The 23,352-nt window shown below is 41.5% G+C and overlaps 2 protein-coding genes across 7 annotated transcripts in view; one reads left to right on the plus strand and one right to left on the minus strand.

Annotated features, from left to right (window-relative positions):
- The window catches only part of EVPL (envoplakin), a 62,095-nt gene extending 51,713 nt beyond the window's left edge, over window positions 1-10,382 (plus strand). For all 4 annotated transcript variants that reach the window (XM_056549433.1, XM_056549435.1, XM_056549434.1 and 1 more), the window contains 8 exons: window positions 48-226; window positions 1,612-1,750; window positions 3,210-3,403; window positions 4,304-4,454; window positions 4,819-4,902; window positions 5,868-5,978; window positions 6,058-6,150; window positions 6,775-10,382. In XM_056549433.1, the coding sequence (XP_056405408.1) occupies window positions 48-226; window positions 1,612-1,750; window positions 3,210-3,403; window positions 4,304-4,454; window positions 4,819-4,902; window positions 5,868-5,978; window positions 6,058-6,150; window positions 6,775-10,230 (4,407 nt within the window). In that variant the 3' untranslated portion in view covers window positions 10,231-10,382. The remainder of the gene's footprint in view (window positions 1-47; window positions 227-1,611; window positions 1,751-3,209; window positions 3,404-4,303; window positions 4,455-4,818; window positions 4,903-5,867; window positions 5,979-6,057; window positions 6,151-6,774) is intronic.
- A 5,369-nt stretch (window positions 10,383-15,751) lies between these two features.
- TEN1 (TEN1 subunit of CST complex) overlaps window positions 15,752-23,352 on the minus strand; it is a 29,227-nt gene continuing 21,626 nt past the window's right edge. For all 3 annotated transcript variants that reach the window (XM_056550333.1, XM_056550334.1, XM_056550332.1), the window contains exons 5-6: window positions 17,193-17,350; window positions 15,752-16,365 (exon numbers count right to left, since the gene is read on the minus strand). In XM_056550333.1, the coding sequence (XP_056406308.1) occupies window positions 16,223-16,365; window positions 17,193-17,350 (301 nt within the window). In that variant the 3' untranslated portion in view covers window positions 15,752-16,222. The remainder of the gene's footprint in view (window positions 16,366-17,192; window positions 17,351-23,352) is intronic.

Below are 23,352 nucleotides of genomic sequence, written 5' to 3' on the forward strand. Positions count from 1 at the left end.
GGAAAAGAAGCAAACACACCTAAAATATGAAAACCCATGTTGTCTAGGGAACTGCCCGACGCCTCCAAACCATCGCATCAGAGACAGATTCTGCAAAAAGAGAATGTGAAAATTACCTGGCAAAGAAACCATCAGGACCAACAGCTACTCAACTCCCTACGACATTGTCCAACGTGAACAACAAATACAATGACGTCAAGGCCCTGTCATCACTCTATGGAGAAGAGTAAGTAGGGCTTCTACTGTGCCAGGACGTGAGACAGATTGGTATACATTGGCCCAGATTTATCAATCTCCTGAAACCAAAACCATCTGGTTTTGCCAATAACAACCAATCATAATTGATCATAACTGATTAGCACTGATTGGTTGATATGAGCAAAACCAGACAGTTTTAGGCAGATTGATAGATCTGGGCCATTGTTTTTTTGATCTCCTATTGATTATATAGCACCAACATATTTTGCAGTGATGCACAGTGACTGACACCATTTTCATCAGTCCCTGCCTCAACTGGTCTCATAATAGGTTCCCTTTAAAGGGGTACTCCCGTGGAAAACTTTTTTTTTTTAAAATCAACTGGTGCCAGAAAGTTAAACAGATTTGTAGCTGCTCTGGACAGTTCCTAAAATGGACAGCAGAGGTCAGCAGAGAGCACTGTGGTCATGACATCAGAGAAATCTAAAAAGTAAAGCATTTCCTCTGTAGTATGTAGCCCCTAAAAAGTACTGGAAGGATTAAGATTTTTTAATAGAAGTAATTTATAAATCTGTTTCACTTTCTGGCACCAGTTGATAAAAAAAAAAATGGTTTCCACGGGAGTACCCCATTAAATAGGCACTGTCATTTCAACAAACTCTGCATAGATCAACAGTACAAGTGAATATAAGAAACTTATATTCTCCTGTTATCAAACTTCTTCCCTCTCCCCCCTCCCCTGGGAGATTGTATCCCACTCTAAAAATCAGCTGAGGTTTTTCCTGAGTCTGCAAGAAAAGCCGATACAGGTCTGTAGAGGGTGGAAGGGAAGCTCGAGCAGCTTTAAGAGAACTGCAAATTAGAGATGACACCTGCAGAGCAGAAATCTGCTGAAAAATACCATATACAACTTATATAATGGCCAGAAAGAATGCTGCTACTCATCTACACACACAGGACAGCCTATCCTGAAAAGTCGCTTAAAAGGACAGGTATGCTTAAAGAGATGGAAATTCTATCAGGGGTTTTATGCTGCCCAAACCACATGTTGCATGAAACAGGGACAGGCTCACTCATTACAACACACATATGTGCATATTTTGCTGCATATTTGTTCTGCAGATTTTCTGCATCAGATTTTGCTACCCATTAAAATCAGTGTGTAGCAAAATCTGCAGCAGAAAATCTGCAGCAATATTTGCACATGCGAAAGTACCCTATCAATGCCTCGCTGGGTGCACAGGCAGGGCATAGGTCTCACACTATCGGAGTATAAGGAGAGATCTGTCGTCATGCTCCTTAAGTGAAGCAAAGCCAGTGGGGACTCTACAGATTACCTTAGAGTCAACTATCATATTAATCAGTTATCTTATTGCATTAATAGTTATGGTATGTTCAATGCCTCTCTTACAGAGCTAAAGCATCACTGAATTTAGAAAATCAGATTAACAAGACTGACGATATGATCAAAGTTTTTGAGAATTTCTTGGTACAGGATGGAGTTGTTCCTAATACATCTAATGGTATCCAGGAACATGGAAGTCAGATCCAGGTAAGACATCGTCATTGTGTCTCAAGACTCCTCTGAATGAAGTGAACACCTATAGGGGCAGAGAAAAAGTGGTGCAGTTGCCCATAGAAACCAGATTGTTTCTTTTATTTTTCAGAGGCCTATTTAAAAGTTATCTGACCTGACCGGTTGCTATGGGCAATTGTAGCACTGTTCCTCTACACAGGTTTTTATAAATCTCCTGCATAGGGTTAGTTTGATAGAACCAACTAAACTAAATAGACATACAAGGTACTTAAATAGTACAATCAATGGCAAGTGCCATTCCATTCTAAAGAAAAACCTGGATTCCACGTACAATAACACTTCTGGCAGATCTTATTGATGACTCTTTGTTGTTGTGCCTACCTCTGCTACTTCCCCTGGAAATATATGAATAAAACGGGCACTCTCATTAAAAAATGATGTTTTATTTGTGCTTAAAAAAGCTCAAGAGCACATTTTCCCCCATCTTATACACAGACTTAGAACCGAAGCCCAAACACAGGAAGTGCAGCCTGGAGTGCTGAGGGGGGGGGGGGGTCCAACCAACAACATATCGCAGTTAAGTGTGAGAGGAGCGATGATTGGATGAGGCTGGACACACCCCCTCAGCACTCCAGGCTGCACTTCCTGTGTTTGGGCTTCGGTCCTAAGTCTGTGTATAAAATGGGGGAAAATGTGCTCTTGAGCTTTTTTAAAGCACAAATAAAACATAGAAAACTTATTTTTTTTATTTTTTAAACAAAGCATATTAGAAATATTTTTTATTTACCATAAGGAGTGCAATAGCAAAAATTTATTTTAATGAGAGTTACCCTTTAACTAATGAGTTAGCTAGGAGTTACCATTCCTCTTCTCAATGTGTCCCTGTACATTCTAACATTGTCACATTGTCTAGTGGCGTTCTTTGACAATGGAAATGATAAGCACAGTTTTCAATTTATTTATACTTTCCAAGGCAGAATAACAGAGGAATTATAAAATGCTGAGTCCTAAGAGAGGATACTTATTAATTGTTAGTTTAAGGAGAATACAAATATTTAGTATAGCATACAGGGTAAAGCACAGGGTATATTAACACTTCTTCTTCTGAATGCTGGGTCATTAAATCATATAAATTGGATATCTCATATATGTCATAATAGAGACCTACAAAACAAAGTTAACATATAGGTTTTACCATATGGTGAATGTCATAAAAAAGAAACCTCCTAAAATTTGCAGAATAGTGCGTCCCAATTCTTTTGTAATTTCCCTTTATATTGTATTGTAAAATGAAGGGTCCCATTAATGTACAGCTTGTCCCATGAAAATAATCCATCCTGTGCCTCTGTTGGCAGAAAAAAAGTTATTGATCTTAGAAGGCGAGGAGGAAATTGGTTGTGTTATCTAGGGGTTTGTTGACTTGAAATTCCTTATGGACTTGAATGTTTCTGACTGCTTATTCTGTTTCCTTCAGAAAATGAAGAGAGACCTTGTGGACAAACAGGATAACCTTCTGAAACTAAATCGGAGCTTGAAGGACACTGAATTGGCATGCAATTCCCTTCAGAGCAACACTCAAGAGCACAGTCCTGATTTACCACGTCAGCGCATCCAGGTCCAAAGACTTAATGATAGATACCATGCTGTCGCTGACCAGCTAGACCAAAGGTAACAAAGTGGTGGCAAGAGAGAAGCACCCTTCATTTTGTTCAAGCACAAGTCCCAAGTTTCAGGCCCATGTAATCATCTTCAGCCTGGGGAGACGCATTCCACACTGGGCAGTGCAGTTGCCGAAGCAATCGCATCACGCTCAGCGAAGTTCTGTGCACAAGCCCTTCTCTGATGAGACTCATGCACTTAACTTAGCTGAGCATTGCTACGATTGCCTCGGCAACTGTACCGCCCAGTGTAGCCTGTCTCCCCCCACACTGTGTCTCTCCCAAACTCTTCCGACCGCTAGAGCCTGAACCGGGAGCTCGTGACATCATAGCCCCACCCCTCATGATGTCACGCCCCGCCCCCTCAATGCTAGTCTATGGGAGGGAGCGTGACAGCTGTCACCCCCCTCCCATAGACTTGCATTGAGGGGGCGGGGTGTGACGTCATGAGGGGGCGGGTTTATGAGGTCAGAGCTCCTGGCGCCAGCTACAGCGGTCAGAACAGTTTGTTCCAAACGCTGAGCAGCGGAGTACCCCTTTAAAGGAAATGTTTTGCTTATAATTGTTCCACTAACTAAAACCACATACTAATACACATTTTCTGCTCATCTGTTTTTATTTTCGGATTGTTTTTATAATTCTATAAATGATCACGTGAGCAGCCATCTTGTCAGAACTGCTACTCTTCTTTGTTAACAGCATTTAGAGATATGACACTCATTGACTTCTATGGGAGAGTATTCTGGGCATATTCTGGGACCTATGCAGAAGTTACTATGCAGGGAAGAGATTCATTTTGTGCTGTACATTCCCTTTAAAAACTTCTTTACATTTTCAGAATACAGTATGTCTTCATTTCAATGTTACTCTAGCTTCTTTGTAATAGAACAATCTAATTTCTTTTCTTTAGAGAGAAGATTCTCAGAGACGCCAACTTGCCCTACCAGCAGTTTAAATCCTCCAGTGAGGGCCTGGATTCCTGGCTGACAAGTCTCCCACATAATCAGATCGCACCATCAGATTCTCCTAGTCAGATCAACTACAAGCTCCAAAGCCAGAAGGTAAGTGTGTCTGGAGATGTACTAAATAAGCACGGTACAATGTCACTCTTCATACAGTCTTTACTATACAGCAGTAGTCCATATATATTTAGTCATACACTCTAAGCAAACAAATAATAGGCCAGCCAAATCGAAGGCCCCCTCATCTTATTGTGTCCATAGGTTAATGCCACTCATTCTTCTACTTTACTCACTGACATTTAGCATCAAAGAGAAGCGCAGGCAAATTAGCTGTTTACCTTTACTTTCTATGTACAATACAGTAGCTTCATAGGCATCTACTGTTTGACTGAACTTACAGCATTTTAACTGTATATTACATTATATGTGATCTAATATACTTTATGTTAATGTATCATTTCAGAGGCTTGTGGAGGAGATCCAAAGGAAAGAGCCAGAAAAGAACAACATCGTGAAACTTTCCAAAGACTTGGCAAATACTCTCAACGTGAGTTGCTTCTTGCAAGTTGTTAGATGATCTCTGCAATGCATACATCGGCCTGTAAAGAAATAAAAATGCACATTTCTCTGAAATCCTCTCATTTAGGGTTTGGTAGATCAGACAGAATGACGGTACTAAAAACATTTCACCAACTGGAAAATAAAGGGCTGGGGCATTATACATTATAATTGGTATTATATATTTCAAAGCCTAAGAGGCTTCTTCATCAGGTCATAGGAGGAGGTACGACATGGTCACTAGGTAGTTTATATGGTTGAAAAAAAGGTAAGAGTCATCAAGTACAACCCATAACGCTGCTGTGTTGGTCCAGGGGAAGGCAAAAAATATTTATGGAGGTTGATGCCAATGGCTTCCATTCCAAAGAGAATAATTCCTTCCCAATTCCAAATATGGGGATCAGAATAAATCCCTGGATTAATGCCACCCCTTGAGTAATCTATTAAACGGGTTATCCAGGAAAATCTTTCTTTTCTTCAATAAGCCCAGAATGTTGGATAAAAATAAATAAATAAATAAACCGGACTTACCTCCTGCTGCTTCTTCTGGTTGAGCCGTCCAGGTGTCTGCTGTAATCCTCTTCCTGCTTCCGGGGTATAGCCGTCCCAGTCTCTGCTTTAATCCTGCTTCCGGGGCCCAACATGCGACACTGCATCTCAGCTAATCACTGGCTGCAACGGTGTCCCGCCTCAGCCAGTAATTGCCTGATCGCCAATATGACAGATTGGACCAGGGCCATGGTCTTCTTCCTGGTGCCTGGTCCCAATCTGTCATATTGGCCGATGCAGGACACTGCTGATTATAAAAATAATATTGCAATAAAGGCAACACTAAATTCAGGTAAAGTGAGATAAAGTACAGAGAGGATACAAATTACACCTTCCACGTCCCAGGTCATTATAAAGACATGGTTTTACAACTGACAATACCTAATACTGTGTAATTCCTTATAGGACTATGAGGTTCTGGCTGATCGATATAGTTCGGCCCTGGATACCTCCATTGCCTCATCTCCTCGTAGAACACAGAGGGATAACGGCCTTCAGGAAGGCATTGCAAACAAGGTTAGTTTTTTGTCCGTCCAAATCACACATAGAACGAAAAATTTTGCTTTTAAGCTAACCATATGATTTTCCTCCATAGGAAAAAGATTTGGTAAAACGTTATACAGGGGCAGCAGTAGAGAGCAAGCAGCAACTGAATCAAATGGAATTCGCAAGGAGGGTCCTAGAAAAGGTATGGTGATATTTACAGTTTTTCTTTTTCTTTGTTTAAATCTCTCTGATTAGTGCATGTCAGGTAAAGGACCAGGGAAAATGGTGATCATTACCTCACCAGTTAGTAAGGCACGGGAGTGCATAGACATTTCCTTCAATACAGCATGGGCTTAGTAACAACAATAAGCATTAGAGTGGCTGGCAAACAGTTCAGATCTTAATATTATACTAAATCCATAGGGAAAATCAAGGTTGATCTGTCTCTGCTCTTTGAGAAAGCTGGAACTGCTTAATGTAGAATATTACTTATCATTGGGGCAGGCCATGCCCTACAGAATTCAGGTGTCATAAAAGCTTAAAATGAGGACCAACAAAATACTAACTGGATTTTTTGTTTGTAGAATTCCATCATTTTTTTTCCCTCTACGTGATCTGGAAAAACTAAATGTAATTTATTAATAATTTCCTTTCACCTGTTTGAGATACGTTTATAAAACCAGAATGTTCTGCTATTAATCTGGGATTGGTGTATTTGCTAGGATGTAAAAAAAAAAAAAAATATATATATATATATATATATATATATTTATTTTGTTTGCAATTATAGAATATATAATCTCTGATGTGCTTGTTATCTCTTTAGTCTGATACACAAGATGGAGTCCAGTTGTCAACGCAGCACAACCTACGCTCAGAGAACACACTGCGAACAGCTAAGGAATCAGAAACCTTGTCAAAGGAACTGGAAGAAGAGAAAAAAAAGGTAGCTCAGGTACAGCAGACACTGGAGGAAAACAGAAAGAGGATACTTCTGCTAAAGACGCAGAGACCTGTGGAGAGACTGGAAGAGAAGGAAATGGTGCAATACTACAGAGAACCCAGGCTAGAAAGTGAACTGGCAACTTTAAAGAGCCAAGCAGACAGTACCTATAAGGGAAGGGAAAATATACAGGCTGATATACAGGTGGCTACCAAGAAGCTGGTTACTCTAGAAAACCAGAGAAAAAGCATCAAACCCCAACTGTTGACCAAAGAAGTAACAGAGATAGAGAGAGATCCTAATCTGGAGGCTCAGGCCCAAACAATCAGAAAAGAGATAAAACAACTAAAGGAAGAAAATAATTCAATCACATTAGAGTTAGAGCGCCTGAAAATGGAAGTAATGGTACTAGAGCAGAAACAACCTAATGTGAAAGAAAAAGTGGTACTGAAGGAGGTAGTAAAAGTCGAGAGGGATCCTGAGATGTTAAAGGCTACGCGAGCATTACAATTGCAGATCGACGATGAGACCTTCCGCAGAAAGTCTCTGCAAGAAAACATTGTGAAGCTTAGAAAAAAGACAGAAGAGCTGGAGAGACTGATTGAGTCTGTAGAACCTAAGATCATAGTTAAGGAGGTAAAGCAAGTAGAGCAAGACCCAGAAATCCTGAGGGAAGCAGCTAGATTGAAAACATTAATAGAAGAAGAACGTAACAATAGTGTGACTCTCACCAAGGAATTAACAGAACTGCAATCCAAATATATGGTAGTGGAGAAGCAAAAACCAAGGGTAGAGATAAAGGAAAGGGTCAATGAAGTGTTTGTGGTACAGCCAGACACAGAAAAAGAGATTGCTAGGCTAAAAATGGCCTTACAAGATGTCAACTCCAAAAGATCTTCCTATGAAACAGAACTTGACACATCTCAAAAGGAAATGTTTGTGCTAAGGTCACAGAAGCCTGTAGTGGAGTATAAAGAAATTGTCCAAGAAATAGTTAAGTTAGAGAAGAGCCCAGAAGTGCTAAAAGAAATTGAAAGGGTGAAATCGCAAATAAAAGACCTGGAGGTAACAAACAACAGGTATCAAGAACAAAAATCCAAGCTGAGCAAGGAAAGAGACGACTGGAAACAAGAAAGGTCAAAGGTAGAAACAAAAATTGTAAACAGAGAGTTTGTAAAGTATGAAAATGACCCTGTACTGATGAGAGAAGCTGAGCAACTGCGCCAAGAAGTGCGCAATGAATCCCAGAGAAGAAGGGAAGTGGAAGACTTAGTATATGACTTGCAAAGCAAGTATATGTTGTTAGAAAGACGGAAACCAGAAGAGAGGGTAGTGGTTCAAGAGGTAGTACATGTACAGAAAGATCCCAAGGTAGCAGAAGACCACCACAGGTTGGGTAGGACACTTGATGAAGAGGTTAGCAACAGACGCCGCTTGGAACGTGAGGTACAACAATTACGTAATCAAGTTCAAGAGAAAGAGCGTATGCTGAATTTTCAGGAAGAAAGAGATAAGAAATTGGCTGCAGAAAAGGAGTTGCGACAGATCACTCTCAGAATTAAGGAGATTGAAGAAAGTCCTCCACCAGTGCAGGAGAAGATTGTTATGGAAGAAGTAGTTAAGGTGGAAAGAGACCCTGTATTAGAACAGTCAGCTAATGCCTTTCGTAGTGAACTGGATAAAGAGAGAACACAGATACTCAACATTGAAAGGGAATGCAAAAATCTGCAGGTAAAGGTTGACATCTTACAGAGGGAGAAGTCTTTGGAAAAAACTATTTACAAAGAAGTGATTAGAGTGGAGAAGGATAAGGTGATGGAGAATGAGAAAGCCAGACTACGAGAGTTATTCAATAAAGAACGTAATGCAAGGCAAGACTTGGAAGATGAGAGTAGACGACTGAAAGAAAAGATCGAAAGGGTAGATGCAATGAAAAGGACATGGTCAAAGGAAGAATCTGATCTTCAAAGGGCCAGAGCACAAGCCCAACAAGAAAAGTCATCTATAGAAAAGGAATTGTTAGAACTGAGGAGGCAACAGCAGCAAAAAAGTGTGTTCTTGAGCAAAGAATCAGAGCTGTTGACGCAAAAGGCTGAGAATGAGCGCCAAAAGAAGATGCAGCTTGGACAAGAGCTCTCTCTTTTAGAATCCAAAATTCTAAAAGAAAAAGATTGCATATATGAAAAGGAAAGAAATATTAGAGAGCTCCAGTCCCGTGTAAACCGTGAAGAGCGTAACCAAGAGACTCAAATGAGGGAGACCAATGTCTCCACAAAAATATCCATCTTAGATCCTGACACTGGTAAGGAGATGTCACCCTATGAGGCATACAAGAGAGGAATAATAGACCGCCATCAGTATATCCAGTTGCAAGAGTTAGAGTGTGACTGGGAAGAGATTTCCACAATGGGTTCTAGTGGTGAAATATCTGTTCTACTAGATAAAAAGAGTGGTAAACAATATTCAATTGAAGATGCTCTAAGATCCAGAAAAATCACCAAAGAGGAGCTTGATATGTACCGGGATGGCAGAATTCCAATTTCAGAATTTGCCTTACTTGTGGCTGGAGAGAACAAGCCCCAGTCAATGTCCATTGGATCTATAATTGGATCCAGATCCCCAATCACCTCCCCCTCAAGCCAAACCAGTACTCGTAGCTTTTTCACACAAAGTGCACCAAAAGTTTTCCATGATGATACCTTTCCCATTGCTGGTGTCTATGACACCAACACCGAGAGCAAATGCACAATCAGGAGTGCATTGGTAAAAAAGTTATTAGATCCCCCAACCAGTCAGAAGCTTCTGGAAGCACAGGCAGCTACAGGTGGTATAATTGACATTATTAGCAAAGACAGGTATTCTGTTAATAAAGCAATAGACAGAGGGTTGATAGATGGCAGCAACACACAGAGCTTACTTAGTGCCCAGAAAGCTTTTACAGGTGTTGAGGATCCAGTCAGCAAAAAGCGCCTCTCAGTAGGAGAGGCAGTGCAGAAGGGTCTAATGTCCAAGGAGACAGCCATGCCATATCTAGTAGTTCAGCATCTTACAGGGGGCTTAATAGATCCCAGAAAGACAGGCAGAATTCCACTGTCAGAGGCAACAGAGCAGGGTTTGGTAACCAAAGAACTGGCTGCACAGATTCAAGATGAGTCAACATATGAAAAGAACCTCATAGATCCCGCTACTAAGGAGAAAGTGAACTACAAGGAGGCCATAGCACGATGCCGGAAAGACCCAGTAAGCGGCCTGCTTTTACTCCATGGAGCTTCAGAAGGCCTTCAACATGCTGTATACCGCCAACATGTATCCCCCTCCATGACATCCTACAAATACTAGTGGTGATGGTTGTCTGTCATATCTTTGTTTTTTTCCTGCTATCTAAGTGTATCCTGTTTAATAATATGATATTATTCCCCTGGGGGAAAATTATACCTGTGGTGTATAATGCATGTCCTATGCTGCTCAATAAACTGGAACTTATCTTTATTACACCCAAATTAGAGAGTCTTATTTTTGCAATTTCTCTTGGAATGGTTGGTTATTGCTGCAAATGTCACATCTTGATATCCTATGCTACTTACATAGTATATAGGGGGAGATTTATCAAAACCTGTCCAGAGGAAAAGTTGCCCAGTTGCCCATAGCAACCAATCAGATCACTTCTTTCATTTTGCAGAGGCCTTTTCCTTTGCACATGTTTTGATAAATTTCCCCCATAGTAACATAGTTTGCAAGGTTGAAAAAATCAAGTTCAACCTTGTACCCTACTGGGTTGATCATGATGGCTATCAGTATAAATCCCTGGATCAATGTTCTATCCCCATAAATCTAGTATCCATAACTTGTAAAACTTAAACTTATTTATTGAGTAAGACATCACAACATCATGTGGCAGAGAGTTCCATAGTCTCACTGCTCTTAGGCTGTATTCACACCTCATTTTTAAGTTATGGGTGCTGGAACCGGCTGGGGGAGGGGAAAACTGGGCTCTCCCATACCCCAGTCGGACAAGCGCTGAAATTAATTTACTTTAATGAGCAGACCAGAGTCAAACTGACTCGGGTTGTCTAATTTTTGACTCGTATGCGGTTTCCTGGCCGGACCTAAAACTGTAGTATACTACAGTTTTAGGACCAGTCACAAAACCGGATCCGGCTCAAAAATTAGCTGACCGGAGTCACCGTTTGACTCCAGTCGGCTCATTAAAGTAGGCTCATTAAAGTAAATGATTTCAGCCCTGGTCCGGCTGGGGTACGGGAGAGCCCGGTTTGCCCCTCCCCCAGCAGGATCCGGCACCTGTAACGTATAAACAAGGTGTGAATGCAGCCGTATAGTAAAGAATCTATGTCTGTGATGATGAAGAAACCTTCTTTCCTCTAGACGTAGAGGATGTCCCCTTGTCAAGGTTACCTAGGTATAAAAAGATCACTAGAAAGATCTCTGTACTGTCCATTCATATATTTGTAAATTGTGATCAGGTCACCCCTAAGAAGTCTTATCTCTAAACTAAATAACCTCAAGCTTGATAACCTGTTTTAGTACTCTAATCCATCCATTCCATTAACCCCTTAAGGACCAGGTTTTTATTTTTGGACTTTTGTTTTTTCCTCCTTCTAAAAGTCATAATGCTTTAAATTTTCCACCTACAGACCCATATGAAGGCTTATTTTTTTTGCACCACCAGTTTTACTTTGTAATCACATCAATAATTTTACCACAAACCCTATAGCGAAACCAGAATAAAAATATTTGAGAGGCTAAGTTGAAAAAAAAACCTGCCATTTTGTAACTTTTGGGGGCTTCCATTTCTACGCAGTGCTATTTTCAGTAAAAATGACACCTTATCTTTATTCTGTAGGTCCACGGGGGACATTTATCAAAACATTTAGTAATTTTTTTTTTGCTTAACTCCTTAAGGAGGCAGGGGGTACCTGTACGCCCCCTAAGTCAGCTCCCTTTCTATAACGCGTGGCCACGCTGTGGCCACGCGTCATAGAGGGTCAGGCCCAGCACTTAGCAACGGCCGGGACCCGTGGCTAATAGCGTGCGGCACTGATTGCAGTGCCGCGTGCTATTGACCCTTTAGATGTGGTGTACAAAGTTGATCGCTGCATCTAAAGTGAAACTAAACTGCTCCCGGCTAGCTCAGGGGGCTGTTCAGGACTGTCGCGGCATCCCGAACAGCTGTAGGACACGATGAGGATCCCCCTACCTGCCTCCTGGTGTCCGATCGCCGAATGACTGCTCAGTGCCTGAGAGCCAGGCATGAGCAGTCAAGCGACAGAATCATCAATCAATGGTTTCCTATGAGAAACCATTGATCAATGTAAAAGATCAGTGTGTGCACTGTTATAGCCCCCTATGGGAGCTATAACAATGCAAAAAAAAAAAGTGAAAAAAGTGAATAAAGATCATTTAACCCCTTCCCTAATAAAAGTTTGAATCTCTCCCCTTTTCCCCCCAAAAAAAGAAAAACTGTAAATAAAAATAAAAATAAACATAACATATGTGGTATTGCCCCATGCGGAAATGTTTGAATTATAGAAATATATCTTTAATTAAACCACACGGTCAATGGCGTACGTGCAAAAAAATCCAAAATAGCTTATTTTTGGTCACTTTTTAAATCATGAAAAAATTTATCAAAAGCGATCAAAAAGAGCCCTCATACCGCCCTGTGTGCAGAAAAATAAAAAAGTTATAGGGGTCAGAAAATGGCAATTTTAACCCCTTAAGGACCGGAGGTTTTTCCGTTTTTGCATTTTCGTTTTTTGCTCCTTGCCTTTAAAAAATCATAACTCTTTCAATTTTGCACCTAAAAATCCATATGATGGATTATTTTTTGCGCCACCAATTCTAGTTTGTAATGACATCAGTCATTTTGCCCAAAAATCTATGGTGAAACGGAAAAAAAAAATCATTGTGAGACAAAATTGAAAAAAAAATGCAGTTTTGTAACTTTTTGGGGCTTCCGTTTCTACGTAGTAAATTTTTCAGTAAAAATGACACCTGATATTTATTATGTAGGTCCATACGGTTAAAATGATAGGCTACTTATATAGGTTTGATTTTGTCGTACTTCTGGAAAAAATCATAACTTCATGCAGGAAAATTAATACGTTTAAAATTGTCATTTCTGACCCCTATAACTTTTTAATTTTTCGGCGTATGGGGCGGTATGAGGACTCATTTTTTGCGCCGTGATCTTAAGTTTTTAACGGTACCATTTTTGCATTGATAGGACTTATTGATGATGATATTGATGATGATATAAAAAGTGACCAAAAATGCACTATTTTGGACTTTGGAATTTTTTTGCGCGCACGCTATTGAACGTGCGGTTTAATTAATGATATATTTTTATAATTCGGACATTTCCGCACGCGGCGATACCATATATGTATATCTTTATTTACACTGTGTTTTTTTTTTTTTGATGGGAAAAGGGGTTAAATGATCTTTATTCACTTTTTTTTTCCACTTTTTTTTTTGCAGTGTTATAGTTCCCATAGGGACCTATAACACTGCACACACTGATCTTTCACATTGATCATTGGTTTCTCATAAGAAACCAGTGATCGATGAATCTGCCGCTTGACTGCTCATGCCTGGATCTCAGGCACTGAGCAGTCATTCGGCGATCGGACAGCGAGGAGGCAGGTAGGGACCCTCCAGCTGTCCTGTAAGCTGTTCGGGATGCCGCGATTTCACCGCGACTATCCCGAACAGCCCACTGAGCTAACCGGCACACTTTCACTGCGATCAATGCCGCGCGCTATTAGCCACGGGTCCCGGCCGTTGTTAGAGGCCGGGCCCTACCCGCTATTACGCGGGGCCACGCCGTGGCCCCGCGTTATAGATTGGGAGTGGACACATGACGTTCCAATACGTCATGTGTCCTTAAGGGGTTAAAAGGTATAAATTTTCCTGCATATAGTTATGATTTTTTCCCGAAGTACGACAAAATCAAACCTATATAAGTAGGGTATCGTTTTAATCGTATGGACCTACAGAATAAAGATAAGGTGTCATTTTTACTGAAAAATGTACTGCGTAGAAACGGAAGTCCCCCAAATTTACAAAATGGTTTTTTTTCTTCAATTTTTTTGCACAATGATTTTTTTCCCGTTTCGCTGTAGATTTTTGGGTAAAATGACTGATGTCATTACAAAAAAGAATTGGTGGTGCAAAAAATAAGCCATCATATGGATTTTTAGGTGCAAAATTGAAAGGGTTTGGAGGAAAAAACTAAAGTGCAAAAACGGAAAAACGCTCAGTCCTTAAGGGGTTAAAATTGTCGCAAAAAAGTCGCATGTGCGACTACTCTATTTTCTGTGCATCGCCCTAAGCAAAAAATAAATAAACTTGCTTACCAAAGTAAAAAGTGATTTTTGATCTGCAGTGGTCAGAGATTTATCAAGTGAGAAAGTCGCAAAAAAGTTGCATCGCATGAAAAAACTTACTAAATTTACTTCAGTTCAGACATTAAGCAGAAAAGCCACTACCGAAGCAAAAAGAAATAATTGCTTATGTGAAAGAAATTTATCAACAGGCTAAAACCAGTTGATAAGTCGCACATAAGCAAAAAAATTTTAAGAAAAAAATTATTAATAAAAGGAGTACATAAGCAAACACTGATAAATGTCCCCCTATATGATTAAAATGATACACACTATCATTTCCTTCTCTGACCCCTATAACGTTTTTATTTTTCCATATGCGGGCAGTGTGAGTTTGTTTTGATGGGACTTTTTGCTTTTTTTGGGGTTTTTATAATTTTTAGAGTATACAATTTAGTATATGCAATTTTGTACTTTGGTATTTTTTTTTTATGTATACAGCATTGCCGTGCGGTCTAATTAATGTTATATTTTTATAGTTTGGACATTTACGCATTCGGCGATATCACATGTTCATTTTTCTTATTCTTTCTTCCATAGTATGAATAAAGTGCCCTTCCCTGAACCAGTCAATGACCGTCGGGGGGAGATATGTTTATTTTTATTATGTTTTTAGATTTTTTTATATGGAATTTGGGAAAAGGGGGGTGTTTTGAACTTTTAAATAAGGAAGGGGTTAATGTGTTTTTTAAAAAACTTTTATTAAAAACTTTTATTTTTTATTTTTTCCGTACAGCATAAAACACATTAGGCAAGATGAAGGGATTCGGCACTGCCTACTTCTGTACAACCTTTTTTCCCTCTATCAAGTTCTATAAAACACATTAGCATTTATCCCCTTAGGGACTTAATAAAGATATCAAAAAATATTAAACAAAGTGGCTTTGTTTAAAGGGGTACTCCGGTGGAAAACTTTTTTTTATTTTTTTTTTAAAATGAACTGGTGCCAGAAAGTTAAACAGATTTGTAAACATGTTATCCTTCCAGTACTTATTAGCAGCTGTATGCTACAGAGGAAATTCTTTGATTTTTGAATTTCTTTTTTGTCTTGTCCACAGTGCTCTCTGCTGACACCTCTATCCGTGCCAGGAACCGTCCAGAGCAGCGTAGGTTTGCTATTGGGATTTTCTCCTGCTCTGGACAGTTCCTGATACGGGCATCAGGTGTCCGCAGAGGGCACTGTGGACAAGACAAAAAAGAAATTAAAAAAAGAAAAGAATTTCCTCTGTAACATACAGCTGCTAAAAACTACTGGAAGGATAAAGATTTTTTAATAGAAATAATTTACAAATGTGTTTAACTTTCTGGCACCAGTTGATTTAAAAAAAATAAATAATAATAATAATAATAATAATAATTCCCCTTTAATAAACAACTGGCCCAAATCTATAGCTTGATACCACCAGGCTAATACCATCTTCTCTATGGATTCACTTAGAAAATCCACAACACAGCTGTAGGGATTGGTAATCTTTATTTCAGGAGGCACCAAATAGATTATATCCATTACAGAATTTCACAGACCACACACTTTTTTCCTTTAATGTTAAATGGGGCATGTCTCTTTGCCACCAGACAAGTTTAGTTACATAAGAAGGTTTCGAGGATCTACAGACTCATTAGTTGTTGTAATATAATAATTGTAAAACAATCCTGTCCCTAAAGCCAAATAGCTGCTGAAATATGCAGCACACCTTGTACAAGTATAAACAGAGACCTCCAGAAACAAACGTTTGTGACAGTGATGTTCAACATCAACTAGATTTAGATAACTGCCTACATCACTATTGCAAAACTACAACTCCCAGCATGCCCGGACAGCCAAAGGCTGTCCGGCCATGCTGGGTGTTGTAGTTTTGCAACAGCTGGAGGCACCCTGGTTGGGAAACAGTGGCCTACATATTGGTCATGGACAATAAGATAATAAATTAAACTGGGTTTAGGGGGTTTGTCCGGGCTGCTTCTCTCTCCAGAAAGTATCTTCTCTGTTCTTCTACTGCATTTTGTAAAAGTGAAAGGTCTACACCTTCAATGCAGGTCAGCAAGCGAGCATAAAGGACAAGATTTTTTTCTGGAACACACAAGTGACAGTGCCAGGGTTAGCTACAAAAGAAAGGGTTAAAAAAGGGGTACTCCGTTGGAAAACTTTATATTTTTTTTATAAATCTACTGATGCCAGAAAGTTAAAGAGATTTGTAAATTACTTCTATTAAAAAAATCTTAATCCTTCCAGCACTTATTAGCGGCTGTATACTACAGAGGAAATTCTTTTCTTTTTGGATTTCTCTTCTGTCACGATCAAGTGCTCTCTGCTGACTCCTCTCTCCATGTCAGGAAATCCCCGTAGCAAACATATGCTGCTCTGGACAGTTCCTAAAATGGACAGAGGTGTCAGCAGAGAGCACTGTGCCCGTGACAGAAAAGAAATCCAAAAAGAAAATAATTTCCTCTGTAGGGTACAGCCGCTAATAAGTACTGGAAGGATTAAGATTTTTTTTTAATAGAAGTAATTCACAAATCTGTTTAACTTTCTGGCACCAGTCGATTTAAAAAATAAATAAATAAATAAATAAAGTTTTCCACCGAAGTACCCCTTTAAGGGTGCGTTCACACGCTCTTTGTTCTTGTGGGTTTTCCGCTGCGTATTTGAAAGGTGCGGGCTCTTCTCGGCTGTCCATAGCATATTGTCCGCGGCGGAATTTACGCTGCGGAAAATCCACTGCAGTCCCTACTGACTTCAATGGGGCTTGCGGCGGATTTTCCGCAGCGTAAATTCCTCCGTGCGGCTAGCCGAGAAGAGCCCGCACCCTTTTAACTACCCAGCGTAAAACCCGCAAAAACAAAGAGCGTGTGAACGCACCCTAAAAGTGAATTTATGGACACTTCAATTAAACTCACCATCCATGGAGTCTAGTTCTCCTAATGCTAGGTAGTAGGATCCAATTTGAGCAGAAAAGGGCTCCACAAACCGAGTGTTCAAGCAAAGCTTATGCTGAGTTGCAGAGTGATATGCTGTGAGCATTGCCTCAGACCGAGCGGGATCATAGAGGCTAAGTCTGTGAACAGAGAGACACAGTAAAGCCGGTATAAGCCTACAACCAACAACCACCTAGTAACCGGTCTTATATTTTTGGGGAATTTCCACCGAGGAATGCCCGCTGCGGAAATTCAACTGTCTGACTGGGACAGTGGCATCCCATTGAAAATAATAGGCAGTAAATTCTGCACAGAAATTCCACTGTGTACATGCCTTAGTGTCGTTTCCACATCTGTTATGGTTCTGTACATGCACAAGCCTCTTAGCAACGCTAAAGATATCCAAGTTGACTTAGAAATTTAGTTTAGTGTGGTATAACATAAGGGTCTTTGAGGTAGGTTAATTATCCACTCAAAGGGCCGTGAAAAAGACCCAAGGATCAGCCGGTGAGCTAGAGAACTCGGCTCATTCCTTGACTGATCTATCATTTGTGCAGGCCTAAAAATTATTAGTTAACAGCACATCTCGCAGGGAAGCTAAAGTGAGTGGTAAACAGATCTACACTGCAAGTCTATGAGACTTCCAACACTCCCCTATATACTGCTTGCTTTAGTTGAGCTGAGATGAATGAGCACAGCATCTGCAGCTGAGTGCTTTTTCCCTATCAATTTAGCAATTGGTGCAGCCTCAGCACCCAGACCCCACCAATACAGACTTCTGATATGTCACTATGACATATAAGAAGGTTGTTCAAATGATTGTTAAACCTTAAAAGGGGTTATCCAGGAAAAAACTTTTTTTTAAATATATCAACTGGCTCCAGAAAGTTAAACAGATTTATAAATTACTTCTATTAAAAAATCTGCAGCAGCTCATACTTGAAGCAGGAAACTTACTGTAAACCTGCCCGTGTGAATGTACCCTGTACATTCACGTGGGGGGGCAAACCTCCATCTGTTTCAAAACTACAACTATCATGCATGTACTGACAGACCGTGCATGCTGGTAGTTGTACTTTTGCAACAGCTGGAGGCACACTGGTTGGAAAACCTTCAGTTACCTAACTCAGTATTTTCCAACCAGTGTGCCTCCAGCTGTTGCAAAACTACTACTCCCAGCATGAACTGATCGCCGAAGTGCATGCTGGGAGATGTAGTTATGCAACAGCTGGAGGTACCAACTACAACTCCCAGCATGCCGAGACAGCTGTTTGGGCATGCTGGGATTTGCAGTTTTGCAACATCTGGAGGGCTACAGTTAGAGACCACTGCACAGTGATCTCCAAACTGTGGCCCTCCAGATGTTGCAAAACTACAAATCCCAGCATACCCACACAGAAAATAGCTGTCTGGGCATGCTAGGAGTTGTAGTTTTGCAAGATCTAGAGGGCCACAGTTGGATCACTGCACAGTGATCTCCAAACTGTAGCCCTCCAGCTGTTTCAAAACTGCAAATCCCAGCATGCCCACACAGCAAATAGCTGTCTGGGCATGCTGGGAGTTATAGTTTTGCAACATCTGGAGGGCTACAGTTGAGACCACTGTATAGTGGTCTCAAACTGTAGCCTTCCAGATGTTGCTAGGCAACTCACCGGCTTCCGTAGGATCCAGCCGCAGGACATCGCCGCCCGCCGATCTCCGACACCAATTGTCGCCCGCAGCCTCGCCCGCAGGGTAAGTGGACTTCGTTGCCGGTCCCCTTCGGTTTCGCTGTTCTACCCCGCCTATTGTGGGTGGGCAGAACGGGGAAAACCGAAAGTTAACCCCCCCCCCCGCCCCAATCTGCTATTGGTCGTCGCGTCTATATGACCAATAGCAGGGATAGGAGGGGTGGCACCCCTGCCACCTCACTCCTATCTCTTTAGGGGGATCGTAGATGTCTTGGACAACCGTGATTCCCTTTTTTTTCCGGGTCACCATAGACACGTATGACCCGGAATCCCGGAATAGCCGCAAATCGCAAGTGTGAATTCCCTTGCGATTTGCGGCAATCGCCGACATGGGGTGGGGGGGGGGGGGGGTCTGATGACCCCCCTGGGCATTTGTGCGGGGTTCCTGCTGATTGATATGAGCAGTCACCCCGGTCCGGTCCCCGTCTGGCGGGACCGAAATTCCCACGGGCGTACAGGTACGCCCTTGGTCCTTAAGTGGTTAACCCCTTCATGACCCAGTCCGTTTTTTCAAATCTGACATGTCTCTTTAAGTGGTAATAACTTTGAACTGCTTTTACCGTGCAAAGTGATTCAGAGATAGTTTTTTCGAGACATATTGGGGGAGATTTATCAAAACCTGTGCAAAGGAAAAGTTGCCCAGTTGCCCATAGCAACCAATCAGATTGCTTCTTTTATTTTGCAGTGGGCTTGTTAAAAATGAAAGTAGCGAGCTGATTGGTTGTTATGGACAACTGGGCAACTTCTTCTTTGCACAGGTTTTGATAAATCTCCCCCATTGTACTTTATATTAGTGGTAAAATTTGGTTTATACATGAAGCGATTTTTGTTAAAAAAAATAGTGTGAAAAATTTGAATTTTTTTTTAAACTCTCTACTTGTAAGAGAAATAGTCATGCCAAATAAATGTAGTCATTAGTTCACATCCACAACATGTCTACTTTATGCTGGCATCATTTGTTAAATATTCTTTAACTTTTTTGCGACATTAGAAGGCTTATATTCCGAGAATTTTTTCAAATTTTCTACAAAAGTTCAAAATCACATTTTGTGGGGGGGGGGGGGGGGGGGGGGGAGAACAATAATTATACACAAACATTATATATATATATATATATATATATATATATATATATATATATATATATACACACACACAAACAGGAGAGTACAGCAGCACACTGCTGGTACAAAGATACAGATAAAACATGAAATGCCATATTGCTACAATGCAAAAAATGAAAAAATTGAGGTGCTTTGCTCACCATTTGGCCAAATAGTTTGGACCATCACACCGCGATAAGGTGACCTCATTGGGACGGACCCTACACTGTGAATGTGCCTCTGTGGGATGGTCCAAACTATTTGGCCAAATGGTGAGCAAAGCACCTCAATTTTTTCATTTTTTTTGCATTGTAGCAATATGGCATTTCATGTTTTATCTGTATCTTTGTGCTAGCAGTGGGCTGCTGTGTTCTCTCTCTGTTTATGTATATTTAGCCTAGCAGCGTGCACCTGTATGCCGGGTCCATGCAGTAGTTTGGTATCAGTATGTGCTGGCCAACTTATCCTTTTTTGCTTTATTTATATAGATATATATATAGATATATATATATTTTATTTTTATTTTTTTCTACTGTAAAACAGCTCCCCCCTAGTGTTTAGTGCACAAAACATGCAGTACCAAGTTTAGGACACTAGGGGGAGCTGTTGTAAAACTAAACAGCTCCTTTACAAAAAATTAAATAAAATAAAATAGGAAGTGAAAGTGAAACTAAAGCATGCCGGCAGGCACAGCGTCGGCAGCTTGGGACGGGTAAGGGACGCCTGGGGCCTCCTAGCAGAGCAGTGTGTGTGTCCCGATCCCCGTGATTGGGACACACACACACTGCGCTGCTCAGGATTTTTCTGTGCGAAACGCTGCCATCAGCTAGTCAAATAGGAGCGATCGCTGTGAGGGGGGCAGACAAAACCCCCCCTAGGTCCTGAGGAAAGATGGGCGCAGCGGGATGCCGCGAGTAGCAGCCAGTATCTGCATAACGTAAACCTTCCCGGTCATGGCGTACATTTATTGATGCACCCCTGAGGAAGTCACCAAGAGTGACGGAACGCGTGGGGACCTAGGTTTATTGGGGGGACACCCGCTATCCATTTGACAGTGTGACGTATACCTACTTGCTCCTCTGACTGTATGAGGTTTACCTGATAGATTACCATTGATGTTGTAGCTACTCTGTACTCAGAGTATATCCTTTGCACAATCATATACTATGTTTATAGTCTATTTAATTATTTATTTTTCCTTGATACTCATTAGAATTTGTATGGTAGCAGCCACTTGTATTATTTGCATCTTATCATTGTGGGGCTATAAGTCAATAAGAGAGGATATTGCTTGTACTTATTGATGAGAGACTTGATGGGTGTCCTTGCTTTTTGAGGGGGAATCGCCAGATTAGCTCTGGGGTCCCTCTCTATGGCTTAAGGTGGTCCGATGTGTTTTATGGACCTCCTTTTTAAGTGTTTTTGATCTTAATAGGCTATAATAATATAATAATTTTTTGTACAATAAAGTTCATTCTTGCAAATTTTTTTGGTGCTATCGCCTTCTGCTTTGCTTTTTTCTATATGTTTGCATGACGTACATTTATGTCATGGGTCGGGAAGGGGTTAATGGCTGTATGTTGAGTTATTTCGAGGGGACACAACATTAACCTCTTCAGGACATAGGGCGTATGGATACGCCCTGCATTCCGAGTCCTTAAGGACCGAGGGCGTATCCACATGCCCGTGGGAATTCCGGTCCCCACCGCTAGCCGGTTGGGGACCGGAGCCGGATGCCTGCTGAAATCGTTCAGCAGGCATCCCGGCATATCGCCCAGGGGGGTCATTATGCCCCCCCATGTCGGCGATCGCCGCAGATCGCTGGACAATTCAGTCCAGCGATCTGCGGCGATTCCGGGTCAATCGGGTCTCCAGAGACCCGGTGATCCGGAATTACTGGCTGTTCGGGGCCGTCTCTGACGTCCCCGAACAGCCAGAGCCTGCAGGGGTGAGGTGGCACTGGTGCCACCTCACGATCGCCCTGATTCGTCGGCCGGATTACCGGCCGACCAATCAGGGCGCCTGCTGCGGGTGTCACTCCCTGGATCGTTGGAGGTGAGTGACAGCATCCTGCTGTTGCTTAGCAACAGCTCCCAGCATGCAAAAAGGGCATGCTGGGAGCTGTAGTTATGCAACAGCAGGAGGCAGACCACCACAACTCCCAGCATTCCCTTATGGGCATGCTGGGACTTATGGTTTTGCAACAGCTGGAGGCACATTTTTTCTATGGAAAAGTGTACCTTCAGCTGTTGTATAACTACAACTCCCAGCTTGCACAAACAGCTAAAGTGCATGCTGGGAGTTGTAGTGGTGCATCTGCTGGTTGCATAACTACAACTCCCAGCATGCCCGTTGGCTGTCGGTGACTGCTGAGAGTTGTAGTTTTGCAACAGCTGAAGGCACACTGGTTGTGAAACACTGAGTTAGGTCACAAACTCAGTGATACATAACCAGTGTGCCTACAGTTGTTGCAAAACTACAACTCTCAGCAGTCACCGACAGCCATCGGGCATGCTGGGAGTTGTAGTTATGCAACAGCTGGATATCCCCCCCCAATGTGAACGTACAGGGTACAGTCACATGGGCGGAGGATTACAGTAAGTATCTGGCTGCAAGTTTGAGCTGCCGCAAACTTTCTGCTGCAGCTCAAACTGCCAGCGAGAAACTACTGTGAACCCCCGCCCGTGCGACTGTACCCTAAAAACACTACACTACACTAACAAAAAATTAAATAAAAAAAGTAAATAACACTACATATACACTTACCCCTACACAGCCCCCCTCCCCTCCCCAATAAAAATGAAAAACGTCTGGTACGCCACTGTTTCCAGAACGGAGCCTCCAGCTGTTGCAAAATAACAACTCCCAGTATTGTCGGACAGCCGTTGACTGTCCAGGCATGCTGGGAGTTTTGCAACAGCTGGAGGCACCCTGTTTGGGAATCACTGGCGTAGAATTCCCCTATGTCCACCCCTATGCAAGTCTCTAATTTAGGCCTCAAATGCGCATGGCGCTCTCACTTTGGAGCCCTGTCGTATTTCAAGGCAACAGTTTAGGGTCACATATGGGGTATCGCCGTACTCGGGAGAAATTGTGTTACAAAGTTTTGGGGGTATTTTCTGCTTTTACCCTTTTTAAAAATGTTAAATTTTTTTTTTTTACATATGCAAAAGTCGTGAAACACCTGTGGGGTATAAAGGTTCACTTAACCCCTTGTTACGTTCCCCGAGGGGTCTAGTTTCCAAAATGGTATGCCATGTGTTTTTTTTTTTTTGCTGTCCTGGCACCATAGGGGCTTCCTAAATGCGG

The sequence above is a fragment of the Hyla sarda genome, chromosome 13 (assembly GCF_029499605.1).
Source record: "Hyla sarda isolate aHylSar1 chromosome 13, aHylSar1.hap1, whole genome shotgun sequence".
Taxonomy (NCBI): Eukaryota; Metazoa; Chordata; class Amphibia; order Anura; family Hylidae; genus Hyla; species Hyla sarda.